Source organism: Schistocerca piceifrons, chromosome 4 (assembly GCF_021461385.2).
Source record: "Schistocerca piceifrons isolate TAMUIC-IGC-003096 chromosome 4, iqSchPice1.1, whole genome shotgun sequence".
NCBI lineage: Eukaryota > Metazoa > Arthropoda > Insecta > Orthoptera > Acrididae > Schistocerca > Schistocerca piceifrons.
The window spans coordinates 626,998,639-627,025,027 of record NC_060141.1 but is presented as its reverse complement, the minus strand read 5'-3'; the positions used below and the strand labels follow the sequence as shown (position 1 = coordinate 627,025,027).

The window sequence follows — 26,389 nt, the reverse complement described above, 5'->3', positions numbered from 1 at the left end:
GAAATGTCCTCTTTGCATGTGTAAATCAGCTTTTTATGACCTGCTTGCCTAATCGGTACTGTGTTATTTTACTTCCAAGTTATCAGAATTCCGTTACTTCGTGGTCTCGAATTTTGATGTTAAGTTTATCACTACTCTCATTTCTACTACTCCTCATTACTTCCGTCTTTCTTCAGCTTGCTCTCAATCCATCTTATGCCCTCTTCAAATTCTTCGTTCCATTCAACACGTCCTGCATTCTTGTCCACTTTCACTGATGATGGCAATGTCATTAGCGAATTTTAGCGTTGACACTCTTCGATCTTGAATTTTAATCCCACTCTTGAATCTTTGTTTTATTTCCATCATTGTTTGTTGACGTATAGATCGAACAATATGGGCAAAGATGACATCCCTGTCTTACACTATCTTTAACTCGTGCACAACGTATGTACAGTAACAAGAATGTTTGTTAGACGTCTTTCTCTCTAGCTTACTTCTTTTTTTATCTCAGAATTTCAAACATCTGGCACCAGTTCCCATTAACGAAAGCGTTCTCCAGGTCGACAAATCCTATGAACGTTTCCTTTTACTTTAGTCTTTTTTTTCATTATCAATTCCAACGTCGCCTCTCTGGAGCCCTTACCCTTCCGAAAGGCAAACTGATCGTCATCTAACACATCCTCTTTTTCTTTTCCATTCTCTATATGTTTCTCTTGTCAGCAACTTGGGTGCAAGAGTCGCTTACCAGATTATGTGGCAGACCTCGCACTTATCGGCCCTGCCAAACATCGGGACTATCTGGATGATATTTTTTCTCTATGCCTTACGATATATCATAGATTCCACACAGCTACTTTAATATCGCTTGGTTACCACTTCCTCCCAATGATTTCAGGAGCTCTGAATGAATGGGGTAATAAACAGCAGCAATTATCCTTAGGAGACTATCAACAATTTTTTTAAATTGTGACGTAATTTAATATCCAGTAGAGGGGTCGTGACGATATATAAGGGGACCATCGACGATGCGGTACACCAGTTCATCCAGAGGATGTTACGGCAACAGTGAACATGTCCGTGACGCACATCTCTGACAGCAGAAGTCTGCGCACATACGACATCGTTATTCTACCTTTCTTCGCCGACAGATGCATCACACGTCACGTGCACCTCGAAATTTTCGGACCGGTTAATACGGCATCAAATGGAGAGGATGTTCGATTATCAACCAACATGGAACACTACTACAATAACATATAACGTTCTCAGGTCGATGAATAGATCTCATGTTTGAGGAAAGAAAAGGAAACTAAATTGTGCTTGCGATATTACATACGTGGCTCATATAAAATACACATAGGACCCGAATAATCGTTTCCCTGTGTGTATCTACATTTATGCGGTATGTGGAAGACGGTACATTCCGCGCCACTATTATCTCCCACTTGTTCTGTTCTACGCGTGTGCTTCGCCATAAGGGCAGCTATGATGCTTATTCCGCAAGATGTGTGTTGGAGGAGCAATGTGTTGCTTGACTTCGTGGGACATGCGCTCACGGAATTTTGACAGTGAAGCATTCAGTGATGCAGTTCGGTTCTGTTGTAACATCTGTCACAGTAGTATGATGAGCATCAGATTGACGTTTTTGTGATTACTAAACAAACTCGTCATGAATTCGCTCTCTTCTTTGGAACTAACTTCCTCTAGTTCTCCTGCCTGCTAACGGTCGTTGGATCATTTTTTTTAAAGGGCAAGGGGAATATTAATGCCAGGACTCGCACACAACGTAGTCCTTGAGGATATACTTAAGGAAGATTTAGACTTTTTGAGAGGAATTAACGCCATAGGTCTATTTAGAACAGAATAAAACTTAAGGCTAAACGAAGCTGATTATGTAGAAAACAGTGCCATTATCTCTGTCCAGTTATGAAGCGTTGTGCAACACTGAAGAAAACTTACTTGGCCTGTCCTAATGATGTGGAACATATATTTTGAAAGGCGACTTGTAGACTGGTATAGGTGAAGAAAGATTTGTTCAAGAAAAATCGCCAGTGCTATCAGATATTGATATGGAACGGAGGAAAAGGGTCTGTACTCATTGTTTGGTTGTGAAATATGGAAATATGGATAAGAAGAAGGTGGGACAGTTTCAGATGTGGTGCAGTCGAATAATGTTGGAAATTAAGTGAGAGCAGTAAGTACGACATGGAAAAGTAGTAAAAAGAGTAGGTGAGTAAAGAAGTGCGCTTAAGATGATGATAAAACGAATAAGCAACAGGCTAGAAGGGGTTCTGTTGTAGACTCCGGAAATGGCCAATTTGGCGTCGGAGGGAAGAGTAGACGGGAAAAAATACTGGGGGGCAGACGAAGAGTAGAATATGCCAAACATATTGTAGAACAGGTTGCTTAGGGTAGGTATGTAGGGATAAAAATGTTAGCACAGGGTGGGAAAAGTGAAGGTCAGTGTCAAACCGGTTAAAAACTAACGACACTTTAAAAAAAGTCCCATGTTGAGATGAAATGCTGGTTTTTTTTTCAGAGAACTTCACTTATGAAATCTTCTTCGGTTCATGTTGAGAGGAAATGCTGGTTTTTTTTCAGAGAACTTCACTTATGAAGTCTTCTTCGGTTATGATACATCTACATCTACATTTATACTCCGCTAGACACCCAACAATGTGTGGCGGAGGGCACTTTACGTGCCACTGTCATTACCTCCCTTTCCTGTTCCAGTCGCGTATGGTTCACGGGACGAACGACTGCCGGAAAGCATCCGTGCTCGCTCGAATCTGTCTGCCGGCCGGTGTGGCCGTGCGGTTAAAGGCGCTTCAGTCTGGAACCGCGTGATCGCTACGGTCGCAGGTTCGAATCCTGCCGCGGGCATGGATGTGTGTGATGTCCTTAGGTTAGTTAGGTTTAAGTAGTTCTAAGTTCTAGGGGACTGATGACCACAGATGTTAAGTCCCATAGTGCTCAGAGCCATTTCAACCACTTAAACCTCTCTAATTTTACATTCGTGATCTCCTCTGGAGGTATAAGTCGGGAGAAGCAATATATTCGATACCTCATCCAGAAACGCACCCTCTCGAAACGAGATAGAAGTCGTGGCAACGTGTTGCGGCAACGTTCTGCCTAGTTTCGTAGTAATAGGGTTCGTGTCCAATCCATAGCTTTATAGCCGCCGGGGTGCAAACTTTTCTGGCTAGTAGGCCAACCTTCCGGTGGATACGTGTTTGGCTCACCTGTTGGGCTCTCGGCAGAGGAATCTGTGGATCAGCCGCTATAAAGGAACGAACTCGACTGACCCTGACAGTTCGCCTGAAGATGACGACCACGAAACTTGTCGAAACGTTGCGACAGCATAACATCGCAACTCGACTGATAACGAACATTACTCAAGACTCCATCGAACGAGGCTTTTATATGTTAAATGCCTTTGAGATGATCGTTGTTCGAATTCCGTACTTCACAAATCATCGATATTTGGCCTTTGTTGTTAGTTGGGATCACTCGGTACTTGGGTCGCGCACTGTTGAGAGCATGTTAGAGAGGAAGTAAGGCAGGTAGTTACCGTCTCGTTGGCGGCGCCGAGCGAGGCGTTGGCGGCGTTGACGAGGCGGCCTGCGCTGGGCCCGCTGATGACCTCGTAGACGAGCTGGGCGGGCGGCGTGTCGTCGTCCTCGGTGAGCAGCAGCTCCCTGGAGAGGGCGCGCGCCTGGCCCTGCACTACGGTGGCGTGCGGCGCCGGCGTCACCAGCCGGAAGGGCTCGTCGTTGACGGGCGCGACAGCCACCGGCAGCGTCGCGTTCAGCAGCAGCACGCTGCCCGGCTCCAGCCGCAGCGAGAAGCGCACCTCGTCGCTCAGCGTGTCCGACCCGTCGTGCTGGTACACCACCTGCCGCCGCCATGGAGATGCACACTCAGCGTCCACAACAACCAGAGGATACGTTTACACCAGCAGTAAAAACTCCAGATTGCCGACAATACAATCCAACAATGTGCCCAGCAGCAGGAATTTCGGGGGCCGCTGTGGCCGAGGAGTTCTAGGCACTTCAGTACGGAACCGCGCGCCTGCTACGTTCGTAGGTTCGAATCTTGCCTCGGTCATGGATGTGTGCGATGTTCTTAGGCTACTTAGGCTTAAGTAGTTCTAAGTCTAGGGAACTGATGACCTCAGATCTTAAGTCCCGTGGTACTTAGAACAGATTTTTGAACAGGAATTTCAACCATACATTCGGTAACATTGGTAACATTGTTCCCTGACAATGTCTCCAGCAATACGTTCCGGGTCAGAAATGTTTCTCGGGCCGTAATATGGCCAGTACATGCACAAAAGAGAGCTATTGGAAGTCAGTGCAGCTTTATCGTATATACATTCCACAAAGAAAATATAAGGGGCAATCACATGAAAACGAGACAGATGGAAAAAATATTGATAAACTGTTTATTGAAACATCCCGGTAGATTTAAACTGTGTGCCGGACCGAGACTCGAAGTCGGGACCTTTGCCTTTCGAGGGCAAGTGCTCTACCAACTGAGCTACCCAAGCACGACTCACGCTACGTCCTGACAGCTTTACTTCTGCCAGTACCTCGTCTCCTACCTGGAAACTGTTTATTATTTCAAAAGTAATTGCTATAGGCCAAACTGTTAATACATTTCGGCTCGTGCGTCCTTGTTAAGCAGGAGGAGAGGACCACAGCCAATGGGAATATTACAGTTTGCAACACAATGGTCAGCTGTAACTTCATTATCAGTTTATTGGCCACCGGTTTCGACGATAAAATTCATCATCATCAGGCCCTGTAAATACGAGGGTCGTTCAGTACGTAATGCCCCACTTTTTTTTTAAAAATTGGTGGTGCTTAACATTTGATGTTTGTTCTGTGCGCCGGTGAAGTTTCGAAGCGTTATGGCAGGTGGCAGAACCGTAGTACAGTGTCAAAATGGCGTCTACATACGATTCACGTTACAAGCAGCGTGCTGTTATTGAGCTCTTCTGTGCAGAAAAACAAACCGTGATGAACACCCATAAAGTTTGCGTGCAGTGCATGGCGATGCAGCAGTTGATAGTACAGCTGGGCGGTGGGTAAAGAAAGTTACGGACTCAAGAAATGCAGAAACAGAGCTCCATGATCAGCCACGCTCGGGACGTTCTGTCACAGCCACTGCTCCAGACATGTTGAATCGGGCGGATGACGTTATTCGTGCCGTCTGGCGCATCACAACGTGAAAGTTGGTTCTACAGTCGTCGGTTAGCATTGAAAGTGCGTCTGAAACGATCGAGACTCTCAGATATTCAAAGAGGTGCTCACGATGGGTTCCACGAATCCTCAGAGTAGGCCACAAGATTGAAAGAAAGGCTATTTCATCTCAATTGCTGGAGCGTTTTGAGACGACGGAGAGGCTTTTCTGTCACTTTGAAGACGACGAGAGCGTCAGTCATGCAGTGAAAACATGGTTACGCCTACAGGTCGAGAGCTTTTACCAGCAGGGAATACATGCTCTTCCACAACGTTGGCGTACGGCCATAGAACATGATGGACACTATGTAGACAAATGGGACATGGACACCACATGTTGATGTATATTGTCACCAAATTCCGACACTTAACAATAAATATGTTCTGAGAAAAAAATCTGGGGCGTTACTTATTGAACGACTCTTGTACATAGTGCTTGAATTTTCCCGAAAAATATCAACCAGAAACTCCCACGTGAAAATAACCGGTATCCGCATAAGCTCTTGTGGTAAACAACTACACCCACACTACAAGAGCTGATGCAGACATCAGTTATTTTCAAGTGGAACTTTCTGATTCATACCTTTCGGAAAATTCACCCACTGTATATTTACAAGACTTTGGAAACAGGTTGCTAATAAATTGATGTCCGCAGCTCGTGGTCGTGCGGTACCGTTCTCGCTTCCCACGCCCGGGTTCCCGGGTTCGATTCCCGGCGGGGTCAGGGATTTTCTCTGCCTCGTGATGACTGGGTGTTGTGTGATGTCCTTAGGTTAGTTAGGTTTAAGTAGTTCTAAGTTCTAGGGGACTGATGACCATAGATGTTAAGTCCCATAGTGCTCAGAGCCATTTGAACCATTTGAAGAACACGGGGCCCAATCAAGACATCACCAACAATGCCTGCCCAAACGTTCACAATCTGTGTTGATGACGTGATTGCACAATTGCGTGCGGATTCTCGTCAGCCCACACATGTTGATTGTGAAAATTTACAATTTGACCACGTTGGAATGACGCCTCATCCGTAAAGAGAACATTTGCACTGAAATGAGGATTGACACATTGTTGGATGAATCATTCGCAGAAGTGTACCCGTGGAGGCCAATCAGCTGTTGATAGTGCCTGCACACGCCGTACATGGTACGGAAACAACTGGTTCTCCCGTAGCACTCCCCATACAGTGACGTGGTCAACGTTACCTTGTACAGAAGCAACTTCTCTGACGCTGACATTAGGGTTATCGTCAACTGCACGAAGAATTGCCTCGTCCATTGCAGGTGTCCTCGTCGTTCTAGGTCTTCCCCAGTCGCGAGTCATAGGCTGGAGCGTTCCGTGCTCCCTAGGACGCCTATCAATTGGTTCGAACGTCTTCCCGTCGGGTCACCTTCGTTCTGGAAATCTGTCTCGATACAAACGTACCGCGCCAATGCTATTGCCCCGTGCTAATCCATACATCAAATGGGCATCTGCCAACTCCGCATTTGTAAACATTGCACTGACTGTAAAACCACGTTCGTGATGAACACTAACCTGTTGACGCTACGTACTGATGTGCTTGATGCTAGTACTGTAGAGCAATGAGTCGCATGTCAACACAAGCACCGAAATCAACATTACCTTCCTTCAATTGGTTCAACTGGCGGTAAATCGAGGAAGTACAGTACAGTACATACTGACGAAACTAAAATTAGCTCTAACATGGAATTTAAGCGTTTCCGCACACATGTCCACATAACATCTTTTCTTTATTTGTGTGTGAGGAATGTTTCCTGAAAGTTTGGCAGTACCTTTTTGTAACACCCTGTATATTTATATGGATATAGTGTTGGTTCTTTCGGACATGTCTGAAAGTGGCACACATTTTCACCTGTCCCCGTTGGTATACATCAACGCCCGTTAGCAGCTGAAGGTATTAATATAATTCTAATTTCGCTTGTCTGATGAGCTACGCCACCTCCGTACCGTATTATTAGAGTCGTTCGCCGTGCCTTATATGCGGCGCGTGCTAGAGAAAATGAGGAGTTGGAAGAAACTGTTGAAGAAAGAGGAATGGTCGCTTTGCCATACGTAGGCGGCGTTTCTTCGAAAAATTTGGAAGTTTGTGTTTAGTTCCTAGGGGACCAAACTGCTGAGGTCATAGGTCCCTAGTCTTACACACTACGCAATCTAACTTAAACTAACTTGCGCCAAGGACAACACACACTGCCATGCCCGAGGGAGGAGTCGAACCTCCGACAGGGGTAGCCGCGCGGACCGTGGCGAGACGCCCTAGACCGCTTTCTTCGAAAACAGGAAGGTTATAGGAGAAACAAAGTGAAATAATTCTTTCGTCCGACAACGAATCTCAGAGTTCTTTTAGATCTTGGTTTAAGACGGCCTGGTGTCTATGAGATTCTCTGTAGATGCGGGATCTCATACATTGGACGAACTTGTCGTACCGTGGAGGACAGATGTGTCGGACATCGACGAAGTACCACTGTGGACCAAAAAGACGAATCTACAGTGGCCTAGCATTGCCTCAGTACAGGACATTGCATGGAATATAAGTACACCGAAATTCTGTAGTCCTCGTCTTCGTACTGGGACAGCGTATTTAAAGAAGCAGCAGAAATTCGCAGCTTGACTGCTTTGCTTGACAGGGACACAGGATTCCATTCAACACGGCATGAGATCCAGCGCTGGCCATTTTAAAATTTACTGCGAACACAAAACATAAATGCTGGTCTTACGATGGATAACGCTGCGGTCGTTGACTTAGATATTTGTTTGACAACGACGGGAACGGGCACACGTCAGCGCGGACACGTATTCCGGAAAGCAGCTCCCGACAAAGGGCACTGGGGTGGCCGACGGCAGCGTACAATGTAATTGACAGCCTCTGTGCGTGCGTTCATCGTCCGACAGGTAGCGTAGCTGTCTCTCTCGCTACCGATCTGCATGTCCGTGCTTATCGAAATTTGGCGCGTTCACGCATGCGCAGTTTGTTCTCTGACTGTCGTAATTAGCAGGCTTCGGTCACAGCCTGAGAATTGTGTTCGCTGCACGAATATGTCATTAGTTGTGCCGACGAAATATTTTGGAATTTTCACGACATCCGATGTCTAACCCAAGAGCCGTATTTGCTACTAGTCCGTCGGGAAAGCCTCGAGCAACACAATATGCACATGTTTTGGAAACTATGTGCCTCTACAATACTAGACCACGTTAAGGTGAACCACACCAAATGATTCTGTCAGTGTCGTGATGATTCTTTGGTGTTACCAGAAGCAGTAGTTTGAGCTGTGTCTATCTCTCTTGGCTGATGATAATCCAGAAAAACACATTCCCCATCGATTCAATTACACTCTGTGAGGCGTTATACCCCGAAGAAAAAAACTGCAACACCAAAGAGTAATTAATGTAGAGTAATGAAATTACAGGAACACATTTGTCTAGGTAACATATTTAAGTGATGAACATTCCAGGTTCACAGGTTAATATAAGCGCGAGATAGGCCATTGAAAATGTGAAATGTTTGTACATTGATAATCGGTGTAACCGGTAGAATGTTGAAAGCAAGCACGCAAACGTAGATGCACTGTGTTGCACAGATGGCGGATGTCAGTTTGTGGGATGGAATTCCATGTCTATTTCACTTGGTCGGTCAGTAATGGGACGGTTAATGCTGTCTGTGTGTGACGCTGGAGTTGTCGTCCGATGATGTCCCTTATGTGCTCGACTGGAGACGGGTCTGGTGATCGAACTGGCCAAGGCGTCATGCCAATACCCTGTAGAGCATGCTTGGTAGCAACAGAGATATGTCGACGAGCGTTATCCTGTTGGAAAACACCACCTGGAATGCTGTTCATGAATGGCAGCACAAGATTTCAAATCACCAGATTAATTTACAAATTTGCAGTCAGGGTGCGTGGGATGACGATGAGAGCGCACCCCAGACTACAACCACAGCTGTAGCCCCAGTGTGTCGATCACACAGACGGACTGGTCGCAGGCCCTAAGCTAGCCGCTTTCAAACACACGGCCATCCCTAGCACGGAGGCAGAACCAGCTTTCATCAGAAAACACAACAGACCTCCACCGTGCCTTCCAACGAGTTCTCACTTGCACTAATGAACTCGCAATCGGCGGTGGTTTGGGGTCGGTGGAAAGTACAGCACAGGGCATCTGGCGCGGTGCTGTCTTTGAAGTAAACTATTTGTAACACTTTGTTGTGTCACTGCGGTGTCAACTGCTACTCACATTGTTACTGTAGATGCTTTGGGTTGCACCACAGCCATATCTCGAAAAGATGGTTTTGTCCTCTCGTAGTGCCAAGTGGCCATCCAGAGCCATCTTGGACCGTACATTCTCGTGACCACCGCTGCTAGCAGTCATGTACAGTGGCTACATTCCTCCCAAGTCTTTATGCAGTATCGTAGAAGGAACATCCAGCTTCTCGTAGCCGTACCAGCGCCAATTGATGCGACTGGCGCGAAATTTGAATAGATAATCATCTTTCAGATGCAAATACACACCTACCAACTTTAGTTTATGTCACACAACCCCTTCTTGGTGTTGCGATTTTTTTCTTTCTGTGTATCAGGACTACTGTTGTTTCTAGTCATTTCCTGAAATGAAATGAGTAGGAACCATGATGCTAGGCTGGATAGACAAGTTCCATTTTTTTTTGCGTCACCCTTACCTACTGTAAGGTAATTAGTCCTCTCATATAAGCGCCTCTGAATAACCATTTAATTTTGTATTGCTGAGAGGTCCCTGCACATCTGAACCTGAATACGATAATGATCCACGTAAATTGATACTCCTAACATCACCTAAGAATCATGACGCCGAAAAAATGTTATGTCGCGAGCAGTGAAGCTCCCAACAAGTTTACAGAAGTGAGAAAATTTTGCCATCCTGATTTTCGTTATGACTTATACACTGCTTCTTTAAGGCGGATGGATGCTGTATGATTGAACAAAGCTTTTTCTGCAGCTCAGTAATGGAACTAGACATACGTATACTTGCTATACACTCATGGAGAGCTAAACGAGCTTATTAAATAGCCCTTGTTATCTACATCTACACTACCTGACCAAAAGTGTCCAGACACCTATTATTGGACCTTAATACGAGGTGTGTCCATCTTATACCTTTATGACAATTTAAAATCTGCTGCGGACACTTTGAGTGGGGTATTGGAACGTCTGTGGAGGAATGGCAGCCTATTCTTCCTCAATAGCCGCATCCAGAGGAGGTAGTGTTGTTAGACACTGGAGTTAGGACCGAAATCGATGTTCTAAATCATCCCAAAGGTGTTCTTTGGTTTCAGATGGGTACTCTCGGTAGGCAGTTCGCTTCAGGAGTGTTGATGTTCACAAACCAGTGCGTCACAAATCGTGTTTTATGAAAGGATGTCTTGTCATATAGATATAATCGTAATCGCCGACATGTTTCTCTACTGTATGCGTTAAAATGTGTTCATATCTTTAACCATTGGGGTAATAATGGAGCTACACCCTGACCACACCCCCTCCTCCCTTCACATACCACTTCCCCTGTACTTCGTCACTGGCACTAAAGAGGATGGCAAGTAACGTTCTATATGTATTCTACAAATCGAAACTCTTCCATCGTACTGCGGTAAGGCATGGCGTGGTTTCTGAATCACTGGTTCCCAGTCATCCACTGTCGAGTACCGTCGGTCTTTGCACTACGTCATGCGTCGATTGACTACAGAATTGTGTGACTTCTGAGGAGCCGCTCGACCACCTTAGTCCGCTATTCTTAACTCCCGGCTCTCAGTCTTTGTGCTAGTTGGACTGCTGGTAGGACTTTGGAACTCACGGGTGATTGCTTCCGCTGATTCCATGTGATTTTTTTCAACCACTCGCCGTAATGTTCGACGTTACCTCTCCGCGAGTACATGGTGTCTTGCAGGTTTTGGTTTAGTGATAGTAATTCTTTCGCGTCTCCACTTTACAGTTACATCACCTACAGTCTTGGGCAGCTTTAGAAGGGAAGAAATGCCCCTGATGGATTTGTTATTCAAGTAACATCCTATAACTGGTCCTCACTCGAAGGCACTGTTCTCTCTTGATGGATCCGTTCTACTGTTAGTGCTTCTCTACTAATAAACCAGAACTCGTCGCCTCTTTTATAACTAGGTTGTCTACCTCTCGTGACTCCTAATGGCGAAATCTGAATTATGTAGGAGTGTATGGATGCTTTCGATTAGATCTATACTCATTGGCATGGGTAGTGAATGATAAGAACGTTATGTAAATCTGCAGGCTTTCGTGGCCACTATTGGAGTTAAACTCTTCTGGATTGTTATGACATATCATATTTATTCTAAACGATAGACGTTTAGATCCCTCAGCTGGGAAGTTCTTCAGAACATTGTGGCGGCCACTGTTGTTTGAGCACTGGCAGAGACCAGTGCGATGTTCTCTTATAAAGGAGACTTTTCCCGTGCATGTGCTGGAGGTGTGATTATACGTTCAAATTCTTGTGGGTACCAATAGTAGGCGAACATCATTGGTTAGAAAGGGATCTTTCCCAAAGTTAAGCTGGTGAGTAGTTATTGGTTAAAATTCCTTCTGCTACTTTTGGTGGGCCATCATCATTGGCGAGAAGTGAAAGGGGGAGAGCAAGAGAGGGGGAAAAGGGCCCTGGAAGTCACCTTTGCGGACAATAGTATCTTGGATATACACTACTCCTCTCTTGCTCTGCCCATTTCGTTTCTAGCCAACGATGATCGCCCACCAAAAGCAGCAGGAGAAATTTTAACCAATAACTTTTCTCCAGGACAAGTGTGGGAAAAATACCTTTCTAACCAATGAAGTTCGCCCACCAATGGTAACCACAAGAATTTTACCCAATAATCCGACATCCACAGGGCAAGCACGGGATAATTCCCTTTTAAAAGAGAGGGGTCAAAACATCGATAGCTTAGAGGAAATACGATGTGGCCTACCAACACAGAAGATTATAATTTCGATTAGAACATTGTTTTCCCATAGTGGCAAACTTGCTGCCAGGCGACATATATACTGCAGCAAAGTGATACTATACCCCATCAGACTCCTGGTGGTGAAATCGAATGGCCTGAAAGCCACTTTACGTGGACATTTGGAAGTAAAGAGAGAGAGCGTTACCTCTCCGGCGTCCATCTCGGACTGTGTGAAGATGGTCTCGTTGTCGCTGCCGCTGATGATGAGCTGGCCGTGATGCAGCGGCGCCGCCAGGTCGAGAAGCAGGCAGGCCACCTCCACCTCGGCGCGGCTGTCCAGGAAGGCGGCCACGCCGCTCGTGTTGATGCGCACCTGCGCCGACCCGCCCTCCTCCACCTGCAGCGTCGGCAGCGGCAGGAACTGCTCCAGCCCGCCGGACGACACGGAGATGTCCACGTCCACCACCTGCGGAGGGCGGCACTCTCTCGGTTACACCCACTGGCAATAATGGACGGTCTTAACTGTACAGTCAATCGTCATTGGGGTTTTCTGGGACGAAGCACTGGTGCCAGTTTCAAATAAATGGATATTACGAAGTCATGAAGTTCTCATTATCATCTCGAAATAGGTTCATTCCTGTAGCCGTGATATAAACTGAATCCCCCAGTAACACAGCATGCTTCTAGATGTGCCAAAACAAAGTGGCGAGCCCAGCTACAAATTACCAGTTGGCTTCTCATGTTGTTTCAGCTCTTTAGACACTGTCTGCCTTACTGTGGCGTAGTAGCTTTATTATACAACAAGACTATGGACATGTATCTACAAACAGATAAAAATTTCCAGAATGAGATTTTCACTCTGCAGCGGAGTGTGCGCTGATATGAAACTTCCTGGCAGATTAAAACTGTGTGCCCGACCGAGACTCGAACTCGGGAACTTTGCCTTTCGAGTCTCGGTCGGGCACACAGTTTTAATCTGCCAGGAAGTTTCAGATAAAAATTTTTTGGACAACATGGTTGTCGAGATGAAGCAGCGATTAGTGTGATTAATCAATTATTCAAAAACAGTCTTAATTGCATTTATTATTACCGCCAACCGGTTTGAAGCCGACGTAGGGGTCATCTTCTGGGCGTTTACACCATTGGTCGACTGCTTGTGGTGTCACTCCTGTCTACATAACGACAGGAAACTATGCCTAAAAAATTAATTTAGTACCTTCATTTTTTATGCTGATATTTAAAAAGACTACTCTTCATATGTGTTTGTGCTTAGTGTACCATGAAAGAAGCCTGTCGTTCGAGAAGAGTCCGACCGTGAAGACTGGTTTGAATCATTACTCTCAGGGAGACATTACGGCTAAGAGACAGTATGGTACCCGTGCCATGACCTCTCGTTATTAACTCGTTTTATTTCTGACACATTTAGATGACAAAACCATTTCCATTTATCACTAAAACTGCACACAAAGATCCATATAATGGACACCTCTAATCCACTCGCGCGTTTGATAGCTTACAAGAAAACGGGTGAAGGCACCGGAGCTGGTGGGAAGTTCGTCGTTTGCGAGCATGGTCTGTAGCCACGATATGTACTAATCGTGTCAGGAAGTCCCATATGGGAGAATTCACGTAAGGTCTTCAGCAGAAACGAACAGACTATATGAAACTGTAAGTTACGTGAAAATTCTTAATATAGTCACGTTGAGCAGAATATTACAACAAGAACTCAACTGAAAGGATTATGTTACTCTGGCAACTATCCCCAAGAAATTACTACTACTCGTTAAAGATTACATCTCATTTAGAGTATGTAGTAAGAGCGGAAATCGTACTGCACTAGCGTAGCACCCGAAGTGGAAGCTGTGACTCAAAATATGTGTTTCAGCGCATTGTGTGAGAAACGTTTTACGCTGCAACAGCCCTTTTGTCTAAGTTGGAATAGTGGTGCTGTCATCTGAATGTCAGGGGAGACTTGAAACTACTGTATAAGGGACGATCAAAAAGTTTCCACTCGAAGGCTGTACAGTCCGGAATCGGTATGCCAATCAGGAAAAATGGCCGTGAGGATTGATGCACTCATCCCACCGGCGAACGAGGTTGAATCTGATGTAAAACACCGTGTCCTGCTATGTGAAGAAGTCCGTAACTGCCTGATGCACACTCTCGTCGACCCTTCAAAGCCTTTTATAAGGAACCGAGTCGTCATAATCGAATGGGAAGAGATCAGGACTATAGTGTGGGTGCTCGAGTGTCCCACTCTTGAGATGGTGCTACTTCCCGGATCGACCGGCGTCTTGTGTCGAATCTCGACCAGCATGGAACATGGAGCATCATTCCAAAACGATAGTTTCGACGGACATGTTGCCCCATACACATTCTTTATTCTCCGATGTATGTATACCGGTACTTGTCCTTCGGCAGTCAAGAAAAGAACAACAACAAGTTGGTCCTAGTAATAACGTCGCCATAGTTCACGTTTTCGCACCACGTTAGAAAGATACGAATGCCATATTAATCCCTTGCTACATCTCGCTGCTTATATAACCGAATCGGAGTTGCTCTACGTTGCATATACGATGGTGAGTCAAATGAAAACCTTAAATTTCTAATAACAAATCGAAATTTCATGCCGCTATCTTATAAGTTGGTAAGCGTGCTACAAACAGCGTGCAGAATGGCCTGTAGGTGGCACCATAGTGCAGATGCACACATACCGTCGTAGTATCAGCGTAAAGATGGCCGCCCCACTTGCGACCTGCACCAAGGAAGAACAGCGTTCTGTTATTCGGTTTTTCCGTAGTGAAGGTGTGAATCCCATTGAAATTCATCGACGAATGAAGGTTCATTACGGTGATGCATGTCTGTCACAGCAGCAAGTCTGCGAATGGAGTAGGAAGTTCGCAAATGGTGTGACTTCAGCGGAATATGCTCCTCGTCCAGGTGAGGCACAACGAGTTGTGACTCCACAGAACATTGCACCAGATGAAGCCATATTGAAGGAAAACCACCGAGTGACACTGAATGACACTGCGGCATGTTTACAGATTAGTCATTGGTCACCACACCACATTGTGCATGATGTGCTCCAGTTTCACAAAGTGTCTGCAAGATGGGTGCCACGGCAGCTGACTCCTGAAATGAGAGAACGACGTGTTGATGCTTGTGAAGAACTTCTTCGGCGCTTTGAACGAGAAGGTGATGGCTTCCTTGCAAGAATCGTAACTGGGGACGAAACCTGGGGAGAGCGAGCAAGGAATGGCGCCATTCCTCATCACCAAAACCAAAGAAGTTTCGAAGAGAACCATCAGCAAGGAAGTTCATGCTGACTCTCTTTTGGGACGAAAAAGCCGTCATTTTGGAGCATTACATACCTAGAGGGACCACTGTCACTAGTGCATCATACACAGATCTGCTCAAAAATCATTTGCTACCTGCAATCAAATCAAAGCGACGTGGATTGCTGTCAGCAGGTGTCCTTTTGCAACATGACAAACAAAGGCCTCACACTGCCCGTACAACAGTTGCAACAATCACAGTCTTGCATTTTGAGTGTCTTCCTCATCTACCATACTCACCAGACCTTGCCCCAAGTGATTTCCATATGTTTGGACCACTCAGAGACGCAATGGGAGGAAAGAAGTTCCGGTCTGATGAAGAGGTACGCCACGCGGTGAATGAGTGGTTACGCGGACTGCCAAAAGAATTTTTTTGTAAAGGAATTTATGCACTTTGTAAGCGCCGGAGGACTTGCATTGGGCGTGGGGGAGATTATGTTGAAAAGTGATACAGCTTTGTACCAGTTGTACACAATAAATAATATTTAAAAAGATATTTAAGGTTTCTTTTGACTCATCCTCGTAGGTTACAGGAATGCCCTCAAACGGAAACTTCTTGATTTCCCTTATAGTTTACCGGCGTACGTATGGACAATGTAGGTGCGGATTAAAGGACCATCTACTTTTTCCAAGCAATGACTTAGAGAAAAACTTCTTAAACAAGAAAATTGTTTTGGCAAACATCCCAGAATAATTAAATATGACATTACTTATTAAACAAAATTAAGATGGGAGACAGCTCTAAATTTCATACACTTCATAAACATATTACTTCTCTGTAATGTTATAGGAGTCATATCTGCACAGGAAAGAGAGTAGAGAGCAAATTTCCGATCATCAACCATTGTGATAAACACAGAAATTAAATTGACAGTTTCGTTCCCTCTCTCGAATTTAAATTTATTGCTGCTCAGGCTGTGATACGGAACAACAACAGGTGAACACTGGAACATAAACGTTTCGGTCTCGTTGCAGGAATTTGGTTCGTGCTAAGTTACTCACAAATACGCTTTTCTAAGAACTCAGAATAGTATAGAATTAATTAAAACCACTGACGATTTCACAGGCAAAATATAGTAGTACAAATACGAGATCCTGAAGTTTAGTGGTAGATACTTACATGACCCAAGATTGACTCGGCGAAGTCGGCGCGTATGTCGACAGCGAAAGAGTCGTTGGTGGAGAGTCCGAAGAACTTGTGCGTGTTCTCGTACCAGACGCGGCTCTCGTTGACGTCACGCTGAGTGAAGTTGTCCGCCAGCTGCAGCTGCCTCTGGGCACCCTGCGCGCCGCTGCACACACACCATGGCCGAACGCTTCAGTACAGTAAGACTGCGAACTCTTTTGTCACGCGCGTCAGGTACACTTCACTCCCAAGATCAGAATATGAACTAGCTCCTACGAAAATGTATTGTTCTGACATTATTAAGCACTATGATAGATATATGCAAAAGATAGGAAAGCGTGTTATGGTATTCATTTCCCTCGGCTTTTTCAGTGTCATTAAGGGTAATGAGATCTGCAAGGAGAGAGAGAATCCTGATGGAAGGGAGTACCACCATATGAAAAAGATAGGAAAGCGTGTTACGGTATTCATTTCCCTAGGCTTTTTCAGTGCCATTAAGGGTAATGAGATATGGAAGGAGAGAGAGAATCCTGATGGAAGGGAGTAACACCATATCAGAAAGGATCAGTAGCATTGTGGGACTGTTCGCTGAATGTACTGTCGTTGGACGATCGTAAGCTGACGCATGAACTCACTGAAAACATTTTCACTTGGTGTCATGAATGGTAGGTCTGTGTATACGTGGGTAAAGTAAGGATAATGTCTATCAAAGAAAAAGAACCCGGTATTTACTACGTTAATGGTGAACATCTTGAGCACGTCACATAGTTTATGTAATTAGCGACAATGCCACGATGCGACTTGAAACGGGACTATCACACGAAACCGGTATTAGGGAAAGCGAACGGAAGACAGATCTGTTGCGAAGGGTCTATGAAAGTGGAGTGAGTCTGTAGAAAAAAGCCGGCCGGGATGGCCGAGCGGTTCTAGGCGCTACAGTCTGGAACCGCGCGGCCGCTACGGTCGCAGGTTCGAATCCTGCCTCGGGCATGGATGTGTGTGCTGTCCTTAGGTTAGTTAGGATTAAGTAGTTCTAAGGGACTCATGACCTCAGAAGTTAAGTCCATAGTGCTCAGAGCCATTTGAACCATTTTTGTAGAAAAAACTGCATCTAAGACGCTAGACTAGCCAACCCTAAAGTATTCAAATGGTTCAAATGGCTCTGAAGTCATCAGTGCTCTAGACTTGGAACTACTTAAACCTAACTAACCTAAGGACATCACACACATATATGCCCTAGGCAGGATTCGAACCTGCGACTGTAGCAGCACCGCGGTTCAGGACAGAACCTCCTCGAATCACTCGGCCAAAGCAGCCGGCCCTAAAGTATTGTTCCAGTACCTGAACGTCTTTTCAAAGAGGCATCGCAAAGATTTTGAACGAATTCCGGACGGTATGACACATACGAAAAATGTGACGCAGGTTTTGAGAAGCACAGTATTCGAGGAAGCCCGTGATACCATTCAGCTGACACTACCGTACATCTCGTGTATGGGCCACGAATAACTTAAGCGAGATTAGGGTGAGTACCGAGGCATACTGGCAGTAATTTGTTTCCCTCGCTCATTACGCAAATGGAAAAGGACAGACGATTACCGATATTGGTACGAAGTGCCCTGCGCCTTCCTCTGTTCTGTGGCTTGGAGTAGATATGTAGAGAATAATTCCGTGATGATGGGGAGGGGTAACTGTATTAATGTCAAGTATGCGAACTGGTAGGGACTCGAAAGTTATAAGCGAAAACCCTTCTGATACCGCTGACAGTGGACCTCTTCTACTGCAAGCCCTTTGCTCTCCATTTTTTGAGATGGGGTGGTACGGACCTAATCAAGAACAAAAGTCCAGTAAACATGGGTTCCCAAGTACATACCTTAAAAGCTATGAGCACTTGTTCATTTTTGCTACCACGAAACACGTTTCTTCTACTGACCAGGTGCTGGTAGCTCATTAAGTTGTGCACTTTGGAGGCCGTATTCACTAGACGATTAGCCCGTATTCACTAGACGATTTTTTGTTGATTAGGTTCCCAGTACCTGCTCCCCAAATATGGAAAGCAAATACCCTGCAGTAACAGAGGTCCACTTTCAGCAATTTTCGCCTATAACTGTCGACCCGATCCTTCCCTGACCAGGATTCTTTAACTCAAACTGATACATTTACTCTTCTCCAACATCTCTGAAAGTTTTTAACATCATTACGGAATCGTCCTGTAGTTACAAATATGTCCTACATAGGCATGCTACTTATATAAAAGTAAACTAAATTCCGCCCGAACAGGCCAGGAAGGCCCAACGTTACCGATTGGCCGCCGTGTCATCCTCAGAGCACAGGCGTCACTGGATGCGGATATGGAGCGGATGTGGTCAGCACACCACTCTTCCAGCCGTATGTCAGTTTATGAGACCGGAGCCGCTAGTTCTCAATCAAGAACGCTAGTTGAATAGCGCGGTCAAAATAAGACTAACCAGTAAGATGTTTACAATGTTACAAACGCAACATTTTCTAGTATGCGAAATCTTTTCGGTTAGTTACACTTTTTATTCGCTAAAGATCCTGTCTGTGCCACTCTACCACTACATTTGGCACTGCAGACTTTGTTGGAGGTTTTGCCAAAATACTCCTAGTCTTATAAACATTTGCGCAAAGAGTTTCGCACACGTTTCCCACAGATTGGTACTGTTCACAACACTAGGGAATGAACACGTCTTGTATCATCGTCAATACTGTTTTGTGTTGCATTCAGCAGGTCACTAAACACGTCTGTCATTCTTAGTAACTTAGACGTAATGACACAGGAAAATACTCGGAATACACCTTGGGGGAGATGCAAATGCGCAGACATGAGACAGTAACCGGGTGGTGCAGTCAAAGTAGCGTTTCCCGCCTTTTCTGTGATGGGCAATCCTCCTAATCATTAACTGGCGTCATGTTAGTCTTATATTTTACGGGATAGTTTTCTTTTGCTGCAATTTATAAGATGTCATTGCTTTCTCTTGCGTTGTCCATTTACTTGTTTATAAGTTGGAATGGTGACAGTTCTCCATGAAACACAGCGACTCGTTATGTTGACGAACACAGTGAATTGTCACGACGTTTTTTGTCGGTAAAGGAGATGAGATGGGAGAGAATCTGCGGAATTATGTGCTCAGCGTGATGTACTGCGACCATGTATCAGTCTTGCAAACACAGTGATACAGAAGTGGCTGCACCGTCCGGTATGCATCAACACAATACGACGAGATGAGCATCCCGCTGTTGATAAACGAGACCACGACTCTGTTCAAACCCCTGAGACTACTGACGGTATGCTCGACCTCCAGTGTAACTCGTCTAGCAGATAAATCACGCCGGTGGATGAAATGCGAACTAGAAGGGCTCTGCATGGCATACTGCAGTTACTACCTATGATTACTATATAACTGTATAGATTATGTTAATCAAAGTTATACGGGGGTCTTACAAGCACTAAAAGAAGAAAAGGAAAAGAAAATAAATAACCGATCAAGGCAGCTGATGAAAAGGAGACGAGATTTTTAAGCAGTCGACAATATAATGACTCAGAAATGTTTTGAGAAGATGTGACAAGATACTAGAAAAATCTTGTAATATGAACTATTGAAGACAATAAGAGTACAAACACAACAAAAGAGAAACGTAAGATGGCAGATGGCATTGTAACTGACATGCATAACGGTTTCAAAACTTCTTTAAATGTTTAAAAAGAGATGAATTAGAAACTTGTCTACTTAATAATAAAAACAATGACATTTTGGAAGTAATACCAGGTAAGACATACAAATCCATATGGGATTTGCTAAATTATTTCCCGCATGACAACATCACAAGATCGAGGCATAAATGACGTATGGTCTATCTGCATTCTGTCCGTAATGTACAAGACCTTCAGTAACATTATATCCTGTGAATATAGCACAAGTGATGTTTTGCGGTTGAACAAAATAAAGAATGAGTATGAATTAACGCTTTTTGGACATTAATAGTTTTTGAGAAAGATTTTGATTCAGGGGCAACAAAGCCTGTACCAAAAGTCATTGAGAAAGAGGACAATGATTCAACCTATGATAGTATACGTAACAATAAATTCCTCAATACTTCAAGTTCTGTTGTTCATGAGGGTAGCGAAAACTACTACTTTCAGTTTTGAAAGACGAGTCCGGGATTCAACATCACCAAAACTATTCTCTACAGATGTAGAAGAATTTCACGGATCCTTGACGTGCAAAAACGAAGAAGGAACACATATTAAGCGGATAGTCATTTTTGAAAATTAAAAAAAAAAATCGATTTTTTTGCTTAAAATGTTCTCTGAGACGTCTATTATAGTGTTCCTTTTAAGTTCGCCAGAAACTCCGTTATCGAGTTACAAGGTGAATTGTGAAAAAGTATCTCTGGAAACTATTCACAGAGGGAACATATAGTCGATATGTAATTTCAACGAAAGCCCAACAAGCATTACCGAAATTACGAACGTGCTCGAACTTGAGATCTCACCAGACTGGTAGAACTTCTGTACAAAAGTGGACGAAAAGTACCGAGCGATGTGGCATAGTGGTTAGCACACTGGACTCGCATTCGGGAGGACGACCAGGTCAAACCTGCGTCCGGCCATCCTGATTTAGGTTTTCCGTGATTTCCCTAAATCGCTCCAGGCAAATGCCGGGATGGTTCCTTTGAAAGGGCACGGCCGACTTCCTTCCCCGTCCTTCCCTAATCCGATGAGATCGATGACCTCGCAGTTTGTTCTCTTCCCCCAAACAACCCAACCCGGACGAAAAGTGTGTAGAGCGAACAGAGCGGCGGATGGCAGAACTTGCCAAAGATGCCCGCAGGACAACTATGGCCACGAAGAAGATGGTGACGCACCTCCTTTTGGCTCTGGAAAGATTGCTGACTTTACAGATGTCAGTGAAAATGAAATATCTTTGGAGTATCCGATATTTCAGAACGACAAAGCAGCAGATTGAAGTCGCCTTGTATTCGATAATACGACTGTAATTGAAACTCATTTACAACAGGACAAAATGGTTCAAATGGCTCTGAGCACTATGGGACTTAACTTCTGAGGTCATCAGTCCCCCAGAACTTAGAACTACTTAAACCTAACTAATCTAAGGACATCACACACATCCATGCCCGAGGCAGGATTCGAACCTCCGACCGTAGTACAACAATACATACATACCTTAATAATAGTAGCAAACATTAGCAGAAAAATAACAAAATTAAGTCAATCCCTTAGTAAAATGTCATTTTTATTGCGAGCAATTCCTACCACACGGCTTTGAGAGTAATTAGGGTCTGCGTAGTTTTAGGGGACATGATCCTGTCGTTATTCATCACACATAGGTGTTTGACAATTCCTTTTACACTCTTCTAGGACATGTAGAAGTGACACAACACGTGTGTCGAGAACGTCTTTCGCGCCACCTCAGTTCATCACAAACGATTTTCGCCCGTCTACGGAAATATCTGCGACAAACCTGTACGTTCGCAGCTAGGAGAGTTGACTGTGGTGCACCAGGGTGTTTGAACCGTGGGTACGAAAGCATGCGTCTCAGACATATTTTATGCAACGATCAGCAGGACCGCCACTTGAAGCAGCTACTGTAGGTGTGTGTCTCCACTGCCTGCCTAAGTAGCGTGAAGCAAGATACTTGAAAGTGGTCCATTGTTGAAATTTTACATCTAAGCGGTACATTTCCGGACATGGAATCATCACAAAAACTTTATCTACTAAGTCCCCTCTGCAACTCCTAGAATTGTGAAACAAACAGCACACAGACTCCAGCTCTTCCTGACCACTATGCAGAACCATGTCGCCTCATAGGTAAGAGAGTCTGTGTGGAAAATACCACTTTTAGACATTTTATTTTTGAGACATCAGTCTTCTGACTGGTTTGTTGCGGCCCGCCACAAATTCCTCTCCTGTGCTAACCTCTTCATCTCAGAGAAGCACTTGCAACCTGCATCCTAATTTATTTCCTGGTTCTATTCCAATCTCTGTGTTCCTCTACAGTTTTTACCCTCTACAGCTCCCTCTAGTACCATGGAAGTTATTTCGTGATGTCTTAACAGATATCCTACCAGCCTGTTCTTGTCATAGTTTTCCATATATTCCTTTCCTTGCCGATTCTCCGGAGAACCTCCTTATTCTTTACCTTACCAGTCCATCTAAATTTCAACATTTTTCTGTAGCCCAACATCTCAAATGCTTTAATTCTCTTCTCTTCCGGTTTTCCCACTGTCCATGTTTCACTACAGCTTATCCCTATTTCTGTTGGAACTTCGAACGCTTTCTCCAAGTCGACAAATCCTACGAACTTGTCTTGATTTTATTTAGTCTTGCTTCCATTATCAAGCGAAACGTCAGAACTGCTTCTTGGCGCCTTCACCTTTTCTAAAGCTGAACTGATCGTCATCTAACAGATCCTCAATTTTCTTTTCCATTCTTCTGTATGTTATTCTTGTCAGGAACTTGTATGCTTCAGCTGTTAAGCTGATTGTGAGATGGTTACCACACTTTCTGCTCTTGCAATCTTGTGAATTGTGTGGTCGATTTTCTTCGAAGTTTGATGGTATATCGTCAGTCTTATAATTTCTACACACTAACGTGAATATTCATTTTGGTGCCACTCACCCCCCCCCCCCAAAGATTTTTGAAGTTCTGATGGAATGTTATCTATCACTTCTGCCTAATAATGAATAGGAAAATAGGAATGCCGGTAAGCTACTACAAACTGCATAGTGAACGCATTATTGTGGCCAAGATAGATACGAAGCCCACGCCTACCACACTAGTATACGTTTATATGCCAACTAGCTCCGCAGATGACGAAGATATTGATGAAATGTATGATGAGACAAAAGAAATTATTCAGATAGTGAAGGGAGGCTAAAATTTAATAGTCATCGGTGACTGGAATTCGATAGTAGGAAAAGGGAGACAAGGAAACATAGTAGGTGAATATGGATTGGGTGGAAGAAATGAAAGAGGAAGCCGCCTGATAGAATTTTGCACAGAGCATAACTTAATCATAGCTAACACTTGGTTCAAGAATCATGAAAGAAGGTTGTATACATGGAAGAACCCTGGAGATACTAGAAGGTATCAGATAGATTATATAATGATAAGACAGAGAATCAGGAACCAGGTTTTAAATTTCCAGGGGCAGATGTGGACTCTGACCACAATCTATTGGTTATGAACTGTAGATTAAAACTGAAGAAACTGTAAAAAAGTGGGAATTTGAGGAGATGGGACCCAGATAAACTGAAACAACCAAAAGTTGTAGAGATCTTCAGGGAGAGCATTAGGGAACGACTGACAAGAATGGGGGAAAGAAATACAGTAGAAGAAGAATGGGTAGCTTTGAGAGACGAAATAGTGAAGGTAGCAGAGGATCAAGTAGATAAAAAGACGAGGGCTGATAGAAATCCTTGGGTAACAGAAGAGATATTGAATCTAGTTGATGAAAGCAGAAAATATAAAAATGCAGTAAATGAAGCAGGCAATAAGGAATAAAAACGTCTCAAAAATGAGATCGACAGGAAGTGCAAAATGTCTAAGGAGGGATGGCCAGAGAATAATTGTAAAGATTTAGAGGAACATATCACTAGGGGTAAGATAGATACTGCCTACAGGAAAATTATAGAGACCTTTGGAGAAAAGAGAACCACTTGTATGAATATCAAGAGCTCACATGGAAACCCAGTTCTAAGCAAAGAAGGGAAAGCAGAAAGGTGGAAGACGTATATACACGGTCTGCACAAGGGTGATGTTCTTGAGGACAATATTACGGAAATGGAAGAGGAGGTAGATGAAGATGAAATAGGAGCTATGATACTAGGTGAAGAGTTTGACAGAGCACTGAAAGACTAAGTCGAAACATGGCCCCAGGAGAAGACATCATTCCATTAGAACTACTGACAGCCTTGGGAGAGCCAAGCCTAACAAAACTCTACCATCTAATGAGCAAGATGTATGAGACAGGCGAAATACCCTCAGACTTCAAGAAGAATATAATAATTCCAATCCCAAAGAAAGCAGGTGTTGACAGGTGTGAAAATTACCGAACTATCAGTTTAATAAGCAATGGCTGCAAAATACCAACACGAATTCTTTACAGACGAATGGAAAAACTGGTAGAAGCCGACCTCGGGGATGATCAGTTTGGATTCCGTAGAAATGTCGGAACACTTGAGGCAATACTGACCTTACGACATGTCTTAGAAAATAGATTAAGGAAAGGCCAACCTACGTTTCTAGCATTTGTAGACTTAGAGAAAGCTTTTGACATTGTTGACTGGAATACTCTCTTTCAAATTCGGAAGGTGGTAGGGGTAAAATAGAGGGAGCGAAAGGCTATTTACAATTTGTACATAAACCAGATGGCAGTTATAAGAGTCGAGGGGTTCCTATCCCCGATGTTATTCAGTCTGTATATTGTGCAAGCAGTAAAGGAAACCGAAGAAAAATTCGGAGTTGGAATTAAAACCCATGGAGAAGAAATAAAAACGTTGAGGTTCACCGATGACATTGTAATTCTGACAGAGACAGCAAAGGACCTGGAAGAGCAGCTGAACGGAATGGACCGTGTGTTGGAAGGAGGATATAAGATGAACATTAACAAAAGCAAAACGAGAATATTGGAATGTAGTCGAATTAAATCGGGTGATGCTGTGGGAATTGGATTAGGAAATGAGACGCTTAAAGTAGTAAATGTGTTTTGTTATTTGGGGAGCAAAATAACTGATGATGGTCGAAGTAGAGAGGATATAACATGTAGACTGGAAATGGCAAGGAAAGCGTTTCTGAAGAAGAGAAATTTTAAACATCGAGTGTAGATTTAAGTGTCAGAAAGTCTTTTCTGAAAGTATTTGTGTGGAGTGCAGCCATGTGTGGAAGTGAAACATGGACGGTAAATAGTTTGGACAAGAAGACAATAGAAGATTTCGAAATCGAAATGTGGTGCTACAGAGGAATGCTGAAGATTAGATGGGTAGATCACATAACTAATGAGGAGGTATTGAATAGAATTGGGGAGAAGAGAAGTTTGTGGCATAATTTGACTAGAAGAAGGGATCGGTTGGTAGGGCATATTCTGAGGCCTCAAGGGATCACCAATTTGGTATTGGAGGGCAGCGTGGAGGGGAAAAATCGTGGAGGAAGACCAAGAGAGGAATACTCTAAACAGATTCAGAAGGATGTGGGTTGCGGTAGGTACTGGGAGATGAAGAAGCTTGCACAGGATAGAGTAGCATGGAGATCTGCATCAAACCAGTCTCTGGACTGAAGACCACAACAACAACAACTACCTAATATGATCGTTGTCCTCCAAAGCTCTTTTAAAATCTGACGCTGATACTGGATCCCCTCTCTCTTCCCTACCGACTCCTTTTTCTTTTTCTGTCACGTCATCAGACAAGCCGTCCCCCTCATAGAGGCCTTTCTATGTATTCATTTCACGTATCAGTTTTCTCCTCTGCATTTGGCACTGGAATTCCCGTTGCGCTCTTAGTGTTACAATGCGCGCTGTTAATTTCACCGAATGTTGGTTTGACTTTTCTATATGCTGTGCGCATTGTAATTTCTTATTATCTGTTATCTTTATTCTCCATAATCCCGTGAAACAATCGATTAACCGATTCTGTTGTGAAACGCGAATCCTTCGAGTGTGCAGTGTTCATTGGCACCAAACTTTGTAAACCCTCGTCGCCAGTTTTGTAAACCGTCGTCGCCAATTTG

The 26,389-nt window shown here is 44.2% G+C and overlaps 1 protein-coding gene across 1 annotated transcript in view; it reads right to left on the bottom strand.

Moving 5' to 3' along the window:
* Nucleotides 1-26,389, bottom strand: part of LOC124796073 (chondroitin sulfate proteoglycan 4) — a 543,527-nt gene that overhangs the window by 9,332 nt on the left and 507,806 nt on the right. The window contains exons 19-21 of the mRNA XM_047260159.1: nt 16,618-16,789; nt 12,368-12,628; nt 3,554-3,877 (exon numbers count right to left, since the gene is read on the bottom strand). Of these exons, the coding sequence (XP_047116115.1) occupies nt 3,554-3,877; nt 12,368-12,628; nt 16,618-16,789 (757 nt within the window). The remainder of the gene's footprint in view (nt 1-3,553; nt 3,878-12,367; nt 12,629-16,617; nt 16,790-26,389) is intronic.